Source organism: Trichoderma gamsii, assembly GCF_001481775.2.
Source record: "Trichoderma gamsii strain T6085 chromosome Unknown Scaffold_11.2, whole genome shotgun sequence".
Lineage (NCBI taxonomy): Eukaryota > Fungi > Ascomycota > Sordariomycetes > Hypocreales > Hypocreaceae > Trichoderma > Trichoderma gamsii.
In genome coordinates, this window is record NW_020171348.1 from 138,506 (window position 1) to 151,901 (window position 13,396).

General features: G+C 52.5%; 3 protein-coding genes across 3 annotated transcripts; 2 read left to right on the plus strand and 1 right to left on the minus strand.

Moving 5' to 3' along the window:
* Window positions 1–742: 742 nt before the first annotated feature.
* TGAM01_v203948 (hypothetical protein) lies at window positions 743–2,963 on the plus strand (the record flags this gene model as incomplete). The annotated part of the gene is made up of 2 exons (XM_018809530.2): window positions 743–2,383; window positions 2,460–2,963. 2 exons carry the CDS (start codon window positions 743–745, stop codon window positions 2,961–2,963), a joined length of 2,145 nt encoding a protein of 714 aa, XP_018657219.1.
* Window positions 2,964–8,973: 6,010 nt separating this feature from the next.
* TGAM01_v203949 (hypothetical protein) lies at window positions 8,974–10,466 on the plus strand (the record flags this gene model as incomplete). Its single annotated transcript, XM_018809528.1, has 2 exons — window positions 8,974–9,985; window positions 10,054–10,466. The coding sequence occupies 2 exons, from the start codon at window positions 8,974–8,976 to the stop codon at window positions 10,464–10,466; spliced, it is 1,425 nt and encodes a 474-aa protein (XP_018657217.1).
* A 1,064-nt stretch (window positions 10,467–11,530) lies between these two features.
* Window positions 11,531–12,325, minus strand: TGAM01_v203950 (hypothetical protein; the record flags this gene model as incomplete). Its single annotated transcript, XM_018809527.1, has 1 exon — window positions 11,531–12,325. One exon carries the CDS (start codon window positions 12,323–12,325, stop codon window positions 11,531–11,533), a length of 795 nt encoding a protein of 264 aa, XP_018657216.1.
* Between the last annotated feature and the right edge of the window lie 1,071 nt (window positions 12,326–13,396).

The following is a 13,396-nucleotide window of genomic DNA, read 5'->3' on the forward strand; positions in this document are numbered from 1 at the left end:
CTGCTACGCATCCCCGGGCACGCACGCCGATGCCACGCTGCAGCAAATCCACAGCGCGTGCACAGCCCGGGCCTTGCAGCTCCCAACTGCCCTGTAGCACAGCACTAATGCCCACTAGCGCTCAGCAATCAAGGTTTGAATCAGCCAAGGAGGGGATGCGGCTGGGTACCCGGTACCTGAGGCCTGCCACTCCCACAGTACCCGGTACCGGCGCACGGGTGGCAGCACCAGCATTGCGCAAGTACCGAGTCCCCTCCTGGTTTGGAGCTTCGATTTAGGCGCCTCCTGGGCTTTTCCGTCATGTCTCTCCTCCAATCCTCCGCAATTCTTCTCTTCTCGTTCTCTTCTCCCCATTACTTCCATTGCCTGTTTCTTGTATCAACACACACTCGTTATAACATCTACACCATTTGAGGCCCAGGCCTTCATTTCAGTCGCTTTGCTTATTCTTAATCGCTCTTTATCACTTGTCTATTGTCGTTTCTTTTCTCAGTTCTCACTTTTTTGCAGTGGTCTCCCACTAATAAACGAAGCCCCCCTCAAACCGATCCGGGCATATTAGAGCGTCTGGCTGTTTCAGACCTCGAGACACCTTGTCTAGGCGAATTGCGCCAGCTAAAGAGGCTCGACTCTGCCGCGTTGTACGCGGTAAACAAAAGACGAGCCCGTCATCTCCATCGACCTTTACTTTTCTCCTCTAAACACGACGACTCAGGGCAGCTGGTTGCCCTCGCATGCGACGATGCTTCGAGACCATGGCGTCGGAATCGGCATCATCAACGGCCTCGACACGGCCGTCTCGATCCACGGCCGCATGAGCCCAGACTCACCCCCCGGCATGACGGCGTCCAAGAGCTCCAAGTCGTCGTCCTTTCACTCGCTCAACAGCGACGACGGCAGCGTCATGGCGGACGTCGGGCACTTCGAAGACATTGGCCTCGACGACCGTGTCACCCCAAAGGCTGCGCCACAGCCCATCCGCCAGCCTCGAGATCTCGCCTCGGCCAAACGAGCGCCGCACCCGAAGCGATCCTTTTCCAACCTCGACCGCACCTCCCAGGGCTCGAACCCGCGCAGCCCAAACTTCCCTACGCTGTCTGACCCGCGGCCCATCTCGACGCTGACCAAGGGCTATTCCACCTCGTCTGTGCCGCAGTCTCGCCGTCACCGCAGCACCAGCCCGGGCATTGCGCTGAATCCTCGAGATCCGAATCTTCCTGCCCGGCCGCGTCGAGGCAGCTGGCAGGTGAGCCGAGACCGCAAGTCCATCTCAGAGCTGGAGCAAGAATGCGACGACGACGACGATGACGACGATCTCCCTGACGGCCTCTTCCTCGAGAATGTTCCCATTTCTCCACGCCCACAGCATGAACGACCCGCGAGCCGGCCTTCGTCCATAAAATCCCCCTCGCCTTCTCCCAACCGCCGACAAAAGAGTCCCCGAGTTCGCAGCGTCGGCGCCGGCACGCCGCCTGTCGCCCAGGCACAAGGCTCGCTGCGGTCACCAAGGCAGCCTCCCAGCCCTCTCAGAGGCAAGGCCCAGAGCTGGAACATTGCGCTCTCGGAATTGAACGCCGACACAAAGGCTCTGACCGAGAAACTCGAGGAGCACGCCGACGAGCAGCATGAAATCGAAGCCAAGCGACATGGCGCCGTGGCAAGGCCCAACACTTGGGATCCGAACCAGTCGGTAAAGATTGATGGCATAAACGATATAAAAAAAGGTCGCGTCAAGTCTTCTTTCGCCGAGCTTCCGCCACTTCGTCGTTCCAACATCATGATTGACCCACTGCCGATTTCCAAGGAGAAGGAGGCTGTTCTAAGCCGCACGAGGCCTTCGTGGCTGCCTCCCAAAGACCCCGCCGAAGAACGCCGCCACTTGCGCGAATATCAGAAACTGATGCAAGCCAGTGTCAAGGCCGAGGAGCGCCGCGAAGCAGCGCGAAAGAGCAAGGCAAACGCGAGGGACACCAATGCGGACAGGGCCATGCACGTCTGGGAAGACGACATTCTCCCGCGGTGGAACCAGGCTATACGCGAGAAGAAGACGAGAGAGTTGTGGTGGAAGGGAGTGGCGCCCCGCAGTCGACGAGCTGTGTGGGCCAAGGCCATCGGAAACGAGCTTGGCCTGACAGAGGCATCTTTCAAAGCTGCACTGGCCCGTTCAGACGAGCTCGAGAAGAGAGTCAAGACTGACAGGGGAGATGCCGAGGATCTGAGGCGCGTCAAGTGGTTTGAGCAGATTCGCAAAGACGTTGCCGAGAAGACGTGGAGGGATCTGCGCATCTTTGAAGTGACTGGTCCTCTGCATCAGGGCTTGGTGGATGTGCTGAGAGCCTATGCCATGTATAGGAACGATATCGGCTATGTGTCAGGGTGTAATGTGAGTAGATGCGCCTCTTTTCTCTTCTTCACTGCCGAGTGTTGAGCTTGTTCACTGACTTTAACATATCAAACAGACCATAGCCGCCTTGCTTTTACTGAATCTACCAAACCCCGAAACAACCTTTATTGCCCTCGCAAACGTACTCAACCGCCCCCTACCATTGTCATTTTATACCTTTGATCGCGGTGCGCAAGCTTCAGCATACAATCTAGTACTTGAATCGCTCAAGAGCAAGTCGGATACCCTGTGGCACCACTTGACCAGGGCGGTCCCCGGCGTCCAGCTTGACCACTACCTCGCAAACATCTTCACCAGCCTCTTCACGGGATATCTGGCCATTGACGAAGCAGCACGACTTTGGGATGTATACGTCTTCGAAGGCGATACACTACTGGTCCGAGCGGTCGTTGCCATTCTCCTCAACCGAGAGCCGGATCTGCTGGTGTGCAAAACTGCCGAAGAGGTCAAGGCTGTCATCTCACGAACCAGCGCCGGAGCTACATCAACACGAGCAGTGAGCGAAGTTGGTGCCGAAGATCGCTTCATGCAGAGCATCCGCGATGCAGGGAAACAATAGACGATGCATATTCTTTCTTCCTTTTTAAGACACGGCAACAGCAGCGAGCTTTGCGTCACTTTTTTCTTTTATTTTCTTTGCATATCAAGACGATATCTAGGGGCTTCACCTCCCCCGTCAGACATATGGATGCCCATGACATTCGGTCTGAACCCGGTGGTAATGTATATCAAGACATATAGACATGGAGACAATAAGGGTTGGCTATGTGAGGTCGGGCGTTGGTCAGGTTACACACAAACACACACACACACACACACACACACACACACACACACACACACACACACACATCTCAGACCATTGGTTGATCAACGTTGAGCACGTTCTTTCTTTATTCTTCTCTATTTTGTTCATTCTTTTTACATCTGAAGAACATTGGCGTGAAATTTTCAAATATTTTGAAAGCAAGCAAGGGATTTTATCATATGGGCATGACTGGAGCTAGCCAATCTTAATCCGAAATTTAGTTGCATAGTGTCTATTCAGCTTGCTTTTGACAAGCAGACAATTGAATGGTTTTATAATCTGCATCTTTCTTTTTGATTTGTCTGCTCTCATCACTCAGACGGATACTGTGTCTATGAGACGACTGGCAGCGAAGAATTCAGAGTGTGAGAAGGTCAGATGCGGACACTGCTGCAATATTCGCAAGTCATGACTGATGAAGCTTGTATAAATAAACACCACACTATACGTGTATACTCATTTTTATGCATCGCGAAAACACATCTATGAAGACATCGGTCGGGCTGAAGTGACGGTATAAAATCACGTGAGGGTCTGTGTGGGCAATATTTACGTCAAGACCCCGTTTTGCGCGATAAGCTGGCGTCATCAACGCTGCCGGACAAAAATAACCCAACACACCGACTCTGCGACATCTGCCTTCTCTTTTCTTGCTTCCTCTGATTGGTTTCATCAAGTGCTGCCAGAGTAACCTTGAAAGCTTTCCCCGGAATTGATACCATAAGCCTTGCCTCTTAGTGCTGGAGCTGTTATTGGAGGCTGCCCTCGTTAGCATTTCAATATGCCTGCTGGGTATAAGCATGGCGACACTCCGGCAAAAGCCATGGTGCGCGGCACTATTTCATACCTCGAATCCCAGGGGCTGCCAGTGAATAAATCTGCTATTTTCCGGCACTTTGAGCTATCCCGGTCGCAGGGATATGCCGCCCTGAGCGCATCACCAAAGCCCAAGCGTGAGGATCCCGAATGGGGCGAGACACGAGGACGGCCAAGCAAGATCTCAGACTCGGACCAGCAGAAGATGGAGGAGATCCTGTGGGATGAGAACTTTGAAGACGTGAGCCTTAACTGGAATGGACTGGCCAAGGCTGCGGGCCTGGAGATGAACTGCAACCGGAGAACGCTGCATCGGACGTTGGGGACGCTGGCATACCGACGGTGTCTGGCGTGTGGACGGACTCATACGCACAAGAGGCATCGGGAGAAACGCTGCGATTATGCCAGGAAGGCGTTGATGGCGTATCCTCTGCTGGAGGACTGGCGGCGCATGCGGTTCAGCGCAGAGCTGCACTTTGCGTTTGGGCTCGACGGTAAGATGCGTCTCACGCCGAGAGCGGGCGAGAAGCTATGCAGCTCCTGTGCGCAGCAGCCCGGCCTGGACTGGCCGCGGGACATCCGGCGGCTGCACGCTTGGGTCGCCGTCGGGCACGGCTTCAAGAGCGAGCTCGTCTTCTACGACTCGTCCACCAGCCCCAAGGACAGCGGCACCATGTCCATGGCCGACTACTGCGACAAGGTGCTCGACAAAGTGGTCAAGCCGTGGCTCACGTCCGCGGGACCGGGGTCGTTTATCCTGGAGGAGGACGCCGATGTGTTTGCGCACGGCAGCGCCAGCAAGGTCAACCTCGCGCAGCAGTGGAAGGACACGCACGGCCTGCGGTGCACGTTTAGCTGCGGCGAGAGCCCGGACTTGAGCCCGCTGGACTCGCTGGTGTGGCCGGCGGGCAAGCAGTGGACGTCGGCGGTTCTAACGGACTGGCAGGACGAGACGCTGAAGAAGGCGGCGAGGGAGGCGTGGGCGGGGGTTGAGCAGCACAAGATTGACATGTGGGTGGATGTGATGCCGCAGCGGCTGCAGCAGGTGGTGGAGAGCGAGGGGAGGATGGTGGCGTGGTGAGGGTGAGAGCGAGAGTCTATGAAGAGGGAGGGATTTAGGACAACAGTTATGAAGAGTTGGAGATTGCGAGCTTCAAGGGCGTGTTATTGTGAATCTTGATTGGCATTTTATATGGAGTTGGTTGTATAAGTGTTGTTTGGAGAGAATATGGGTTTTCATTTTCTACTTGGCGTGGGGTATGGATTTGTTTGCACTGGCGAGAAGCATTTAGGTAGATGGGCTCACATTGGATAACTGACATTTACCCGAAAGATGGAGTTGAAGTTGTATTTCTTTGACATACTTTAGGTGACATGACATGATGTTGAAAGCCTGAAGCCAAACACACACTGGGAGAAAGAAACTACATGTCAACTTGATCCTGCCTAGAAACATTGCCAATCTCAGCCATCTAAGTGAGAATTACTTAGATTGATAGGTGAAATTGAACCTGTGTCTTTTTGTTATAATGACATGACGTTAAAGCTCATATTGGAAGGGTACTAGAAATACATGTAATCTGCTTTACTTGTAGAGCAATCTCAAGACTGTGCTCTCTTACACAAACACCCAATGAGGAAAAGACTACATTTCTACTTGATCCATTGAGAAATACTGTTCAATCCAGCTGTTTTGAGTAATTGATATTTATCCGAATCAAAAAGCGGCGTCACTTTGTTGTGTCACCTTGATATTGCTGCTTGGAGAGTAGCTTGCATTGGATGCAGACTAGTATGTATGTAATCTGGTTTACTCATGGAGCAACATGGGAGTCTCCAAACACCCAATGAGGCAAAGTCGACAAATCTATTTGATCCTATTAAGATATACTGCCAATTCCAACCATCTTCTTCTGAAACTGAGAGTCAAAATGTCAAAATACAAAGTGGGCATGTTCGAGAGTGGATCTCCCCGTCTCGGCAAATGTTGCAGCAAACCTGCACCTCAAAGCAGGACTGTTGGGTGGCAACGTACGATGCAACACGCCAGAGCCCAATCAAGAGCACCTGATGCATCGAGAGCTAAGCAGGCAACTAGTAGCAAAACCTACCCGATACAGCAGCTGCCATAGCACTTCGGCAGTGCCAAATTCCTTGTTTGCGGGGGAAACACAAAGCTCAACTCGGTATATTTCTCTTATCAGCTCTCTCTATCTACATATTCTCCTTGTGGAATAAAACAGCCAATCACGGCCGCGCTCATTACTAAGCCTGCGGCATCCAACCACGTGGGTTTGTTGCGGGCTTGCGGCGCATCGGCCCCACGCCCAGATCGACGGGGCAAAGGGAGAAAAAAAAAAGAAGCGAAGAGCTCCTTGGCCTCAACAAAAATCCCAACAGATGTGGGGGAAGAGACAGGTGAGAGGGTTACTTTTTGTACTGCAGAGATGTACTCCCTGCTGCTACTGTACTGGCAGTGTTACAGAGATGCCATATCTCTTTTTTTTTTTGGAAGATTGATCTACTTTTTATTTTTTAAACAAAGTACCTATTTGCAGCTGCTTGTAGTGCTGTGCCTGTAGATGTCGAAGTAATGGAAAAAGTCAATTGCAGACATCTCCACAAGCATCTACGGAAGTAACAGTGGAGAGAGTCTCCAGTTACTGCCAAGTACTCGCTGGTAGGTCATTTACATGCACGCAAGCAATCGATACCATGCAGTACATGTCCATCCCAGCTGAGACATGTACATCCAGCCGGTAAGCACCGTCTCGCCACCTGCAGGTCTCTGCCAACCCACGATGTAAAGCACAAGACAGTATTGAGGTACATACATGAGTTTCTCTCTTTTTGTTGGTCTCTCGTGGTCTGATAAGTGTACTTTCCTGCGTGACCTGACATGACACGGCTGTGCGAGATTCCGAGAAACCACAGAGCCCATCAGGAGAAATCATGGCATCAGGACTCTGCTGCTGCTGCTAGCGGTTCCAACAGAAGGGTGGGGGAAATGCGAAAGCAGGTGAGATTCACATGGCCCGAGGCTGAAATCAAAAAAATGTTCGTTTGATCATCTGTTTAAGCGTTTTGCAAGAGAGCAAGTAAACTTGGTGTGAGGCAACTTCTGGGGAAGACAAGTGACATGTACCGGGATGCTACCAAATGCATCGGGCGTAGATGCGACCTTGCAACGGGCATCATTTCCCAAGTACCGCTGCTTGTACCAGTGCAGTCCCAGCAAAACGCAAAACTCGGCTTCACATGTCTCTCCTGACTAGGTAGGTATCTCTACTGTGTGCATCAATGCAGATCGCCCATGCTGCGCTTTAGGCTCGCTCAGCCAGCCACCCCGGCACGGCCGTGTCTCGCTTCCCCGCCGCACCATCTACGTGTCTTTTGGTTTGTGGAAGAGACGTGACGGCTTGGTCTGCTGAGATGCGCATTAGAAGTCCGGTGCGGGCGAATGTCAGGCAGTACGTGCCTACGTTGCTACCAAGGCTGTAGCATCACTCGCTGTGAAGCACCTAACAGAGAGATGCAGCTCAATCAAAGACGGAATGCAGGGTGATACGGCGTAAAAGCAATTCTTCTACACATGTACAGCTGCCCACATCACCTGGACGTCGAGACTGTCGATGATGCATATTCACCGTCAAATGTCTTGAGCGAGGGAATTTGAGTCAGCCTAGTGCGCCATGGGAGCGTTGCTTGTGTATCTCGGAGATGGCTTATCTATTCCGCCATCTGCCTCATGTTGCTTTTTTACATGTGACGGTGGCGTAGGGCGAGGCTCTGCGTGTAGCTTTTTTCGTCTCCAAGATGCGCTCTGAAGCCGCATTTGCATCAGGACATGCACTCACACTGCAGCTTGCGATGCCCAATGCTCAATGCTCCAAAGCTACATGTATAAACTACAGTGGACTACAGTGGTTCGAATAGCATCGCAGCTAATTCCCGAGACGACGCTGCAACCACCACCCACTTTCTCAAGACCCTGGCCTGGCCCAAAAAAAAGTTGGAAGAGCCCTAGAGAAAAAAAAAAGAGTGGCACTAGGGGTAAGTTGACCCGAGTAGGCAGTTCAGGCTGTCCATCCAGGGTCCAGTTAATGAGGGGGGGAAGCCAGATCTGGCGTTAAGCTCGCCTCCAATTGGCAATGCAGGCTTTAATTTTTTTCAACGACCCCGAGGTCAACGAAATAATGGAAGAAGAATTCTTTGCAAATCATCCAGCAATGCAGCTCAATTGAGCAGACAAAGTAGACCAAGATGGAATAAAATCACAAGAGAGTACCTGGAATCAATCATGTGTTTTTTTGCCTCTGGACGTCTGCGCCGAAAGCGAAGGCGCAGCCCCACGGTGGGCGGGAGGAAACGCCCCCCAACAAAAAATTCAACTCGCATCTGCACCTCCGGCTGGATCTGCCACTCCCGGAGCCTGACACGGACAAAGAAGGGGGCCAGATTCGGCGTGTGCGAGTGTACCTGTACCTCTGATGTACTTGTCGAGGCACAGACACCAGGCTGTTGCGGGTGTATCTTTTCGTAGTGACATGCAGCCGTGGATTGGGCTTCTGTGCAACTCGGGCTGGCCTTGTGCTGCTCTTCGCCTCCATTCCTCGTTTGTCCGGTGAAACGAGACTATCCCTATCGCATCTCTCCTCTTTTTTCTTCTTGCTGCCTTCTATCCTCGTCCCTCCACATAAAGGACAAAAGGAAGGCGGCCCCGGTCCCGGCACTCTCTGCTTCTTCTCCTTCTCTCGCTGGAGGCCCGTAAACCACACGCCTATCTTATCTGATAGTGAGCTGTGCTCGTGTCACTCTTGGTTTTTCTTTTTCCTTCTTTATTTCCAAGCCTTGTCTCTTTGTTTTGTTTTCTTCTTCTTCCATTCACCTCCACCGCATCCTATCTTCATCCTTGTCTTCTTCTTCTTCTCCCTTCTGCCCAGCCATGGCCTCCACCGCCATGCCTCTGCCTGTCAAGGCCTCGCTGCGGCGCAACATCACCGACTCGACCGAGTCCTCTGCGGCCGTCTCGCCCATGGACTCGCCCAGACCCTCTGCCTCGTCTACCTCGCTCTCGTCCATGTCCTCGGTTGATGTCAACGCCGCCAAGCCCAACTTTGGCCGCATGGTCGACACCTACGGCAACGAGTTCACGGTGCCCGACTTCACCATCAAGGACATCCGCGACGCCATCCCCAAGCACTGCTTCCAGCGATCCGCGCTCAAGGGCTACTACTACATCCTGCGCGACATGGCCTGCCTGGCCACCACCTTCTACGTCTTCCACAACTATGTCACGCCTGAGCTAATCCCCTCCACGCCCGTCCGCGCGGGGCTCTGGGCGCTGTACACGGTCCTGCAGGGCCTGTTCGGCACCGGCCTCTGGGTCATTGCCCACGAGTGCGGCCACGGCGCCTTCTCCGACTCCAAGACGCTCAACGACTTCACCGGCTGGGTGCTGCACTCGGCGCTGCTGGTGCCCTTCTTCAGCTGGCAAATCTCCCACCGCAAGCACCACGCCGCCACCGGCAACATGGAGCGCGACATGGTCTTTGTGCCTCGAACCCGCGAGGAGCAGGCCACCCGTCTCGGCAAGCTGGTCCACGAGCTGTCGGAGCTCGCCGAGGACGCGCCCGCCTACACGCTCTTCATGCTGGTCATGCAGCAGCTCATCGGATGGCCCAACTACCTGCTGACCAACGTCACCGGCCACAACTACCACGAGCGCCAGCGCGAGGGCCGCGGCAAGGGCAAGCACAACGGCGCGGGCGGCGGCGTCAACCACTTCAACCCCTTCAGCCCGCTGTATGAGCACCGCGATGCCCTGCTCATCGTCTACAGCGACATTGGCCTCGCCCTGGCCGGCACCGCGCTCTACTACCTCGGCAGCACCTTTGGCTGGTCCAACCTGGCCGTCTGGTACTTTATCCCGTACCTCTGGGTCAACCACTGGCTCGGTTAGTCTTTTGCTCCCACGATGATATCACAGATATACTGAAAATATACTGACCTTGTTCCTCTCTAGTTGCCATCACCTTCCTCCAGCACACCGACCCGACCCTCCCCCACTACACCGGCGAGCAGTGGAACTTTGTCCGCGGCGCTGCTGCCACCATCGATCGCGAGATGGGCTTCGTCGGCCGCCAGCTGCTGCACGGCATCGTCGAGACCCACGTGCTGCACCACTACGTGGCCACCATCCCCTTCTACAACGCCGACGAGGCCTCCGATGCCATCCGTCCCGTCATGGGCAAGCACTACCGCTCCGACACAAAGGACGGCGCCCTGGGCTTCATCCGCGCCATGTACCGCAGCGCTCGCATGTGCCAGTGGGTTGAGCCCAGCAAGGACGCCGAGGACGCCGGCAAGGGCGTGCTCTTCTTCCGCAACCGCAACGGTCTGGGAACCAAGCCCCTGGTGATGCCCAAGCCCGAGTAATGGAATGGCATGGGTAATGGAAAATGGAAAATAGAAGTGTGAGGCTGTGAACTGCAGCAAAATAAAAGTAGACTTTTTTCTTTTCTCAATCTCCAATGGCCAGTGGAACGGGTCGCGTGATCGCGTGAGCTGCTATCCCTGCAGTCTTGAGTTGGTTAAACGAATATGAATTCATATAGAGCTAGAGCTTAGACGTATATGGAAAAAGGATACCAATAGACACGATCCAAAGAACTCGGTGCCTAGATTGATGTCTTCATCTTGCTTGTTTCCACTCGTAGTGATGATGATTGTAGATGAAGTGCAGCAGCCGTGTTGGTCTTGAGAAAGATGACAAACAAGAGTCTCAATTGGAATGTTAAGCGAACCAGGTCTGTATGCGGGGATGTGAACTTTGAGCGAGCAATAAATAACCCCACAGTCGTAGCGGTGATGTGGCTGTGTTTGGGCCTCCGTCTCTTACACCGGCCAAATATCAACATCCTACAGGAAGCTCAAAAAGACTACATTTCGTCTCGCCACATTCCATTGTGTGATTCATTGAGTCTCATTCTCGGACGTGGAAAGCTGGACACTCAGCTGGGATTTGGATGCTTTCTCGCTGACACCAGCCAGGTATGCATAAGCCGGGCATTCACCCAAAGAGGAAATAGTTGGACATGGATGTCCGAAATGTCCTCTGGCCGGCAGAGTCCGTGAGTTGAAAAGCCACGGTCTGAATTCGATTCGGGGGGTTTTTGTTTTGTTTTCGGAGGGTTTTTGGAATTATCAAGCGTCAGCTTTTGGGGAGGGGCGTGGAGCCAAAGCCTGGTGGGTGGTGGATGACTGCCAGATGATGTATTGATTGCATTTATACGTGTATTCGACACAATAGTGTGAATTGAGTTGTCGTGTATCGTGAACAGCCTAATCTAAGATGAAAAAACCGAAAGAGATGATTGAATGGTTTTTATCGCTATAGTGTAGATACTCACTTGGGTTGGTGAGTTTTGTAAGATCTGAGCACCTGGTAGCCTCCTCACAGATACAAACTACGTGTAATAGACAATGCACAACTTCCACTTCTACTGACTTTTGCTCTTCTTCCTTCCCACAACAATCACACCCTTCAGAACCCTCGTCCTATCAAACCAATCGTACACCCTCCCAACCGCACTATACCCCGTCAGCGATATCCCATACGGCTTCAACGCAGCATCCTGTCTTTGCAAAAAACCCGCCAGGCCAGCAAACACATGATCCGAGATATCCCTAATCTCAATATCCCCCCTGTCGTAGCCACATTCTACCAGTTGGTCGCGGTACTGCGCCTCTGTGAGAAAAGTCTGCCATGGACAGAGTAGGACGAAGCCTAGGAGCCGAACGGCCAGTGTTTGCCACAGGGATGGGTTGTCGCCGAGGATGAGGTCAAAGGCCATGACGTTTGCGTCTATTTTCTGTGATGCGTGCTTGAAGATGGGCTTTCGGGAGGGCGAGAAGTGATAGAGGCAGTCTAGGCCCAGGAGCCAGCGCTCGGAGAAGGCCTTGTCTGAGAGATTATCAACAGCGGTAGTGATTGCCTTGTCCCATGATTCTGGCTTTGCCGCATCTGCTTGAAAGAGCTTGATTGACGTATTCTCAACGTCTCTCTTGTCAGCTGCCAATAGGGTGGCATCGAGTCTCTGCTGCGCCGCTTGCCGCTGCGTCTCGTTCAGAGTAACTCCGACGTAGCGGAACTGAGACCGTGATGGAGCCAGAATGAGCTCTGCAAGTGCTACGGTCTGGTCACCGCATCCGAAGCCCACGTCTAAGACGGCGACTGAGTTTTCGGTGCTGTTGTTGGATACAAGGCCAGCAACTTTCAAGATGTTGGCGAGCATGTTGCGCGCAGCCTCATCGAGGTGCTGGATGGGAGTGCCGTCATCATTTGTCCTATACGTGAATTAGATACATAAACTACTTTATTGATATATATGTAATGAAAAAAACTTGCCAGTATCCCAAGTTCATCCACATTGACGGAAACGGTGCCTTGACATTCAGCTTCCAGTGGCCAAGTCCGTACACATCACCAGACTTGATCAGTGAAAAGGCCACCAGTGCCAGCACGACGACGATGGCCGCACATCCTGCCAGAAAACCAAGGATGAAGTCTCCCGCCGCCATTAACGAGATTGGTCAGACTAAGTCGTTGTATGCGGGTGTAAGATTTCAAAACGTCACTCTAAATGTCTAGCAGTTGCTCCGTACATGTATATCGTCATGCATTTATTTGGCCGAGTTTACGTAGTCGCCCTGCTTTAGATGCTTATGGTGCAAAGCCACCCGCAGCCAAGGTCAGATTTGACAGCAACAAGCGATTTACTACTGTAAAATCCAAATACAGCTCTGACAGACACCAGCCAAAACAAGCAACTTCTTTTGGCAGCAATTCAAAAGTGGCAAATGGGTGGATTCATTTCAATATTCATTAGCACGTGCTAGTCAATCTAGGGGACCAAGAGAAAAAAAAAATAAGAAAAAAAAAAAAAAACTGGACTCGCACTCGCTTCTGATCCTCGGCTCCTGCTGTAAAGAAAATGGCCGTCGGGGGGTCTGAAACCCCCTAGTCAGCCCAATCACAGCGGATGATTTGCAACTTTGTTGGGGACTCTGGCTGCCAAATCTTGCTAGGGGTTGCAGCCTCGTCTGACTTGATTACTTGTAGTTGCTTGTTGTCGCGCCATTAAAATGTCCAGACGTTGCATGTATGAAATCATTTGTTGGACGCGCTTGCTGTGATGTTGATGCGGGCGTGCCTTTTGATTTCTTAATTTTACCTTGATTATTCCTAAGCTTATTCTTGCTTCTCATCTTGATTTTTAGTGGCGACTACAAAAGAGGCATCCCAGTGGTCTTGGCTGCTGAATAAGGAGCACTGAATGAATACTACTAGTAGTAAGCAACAGAAG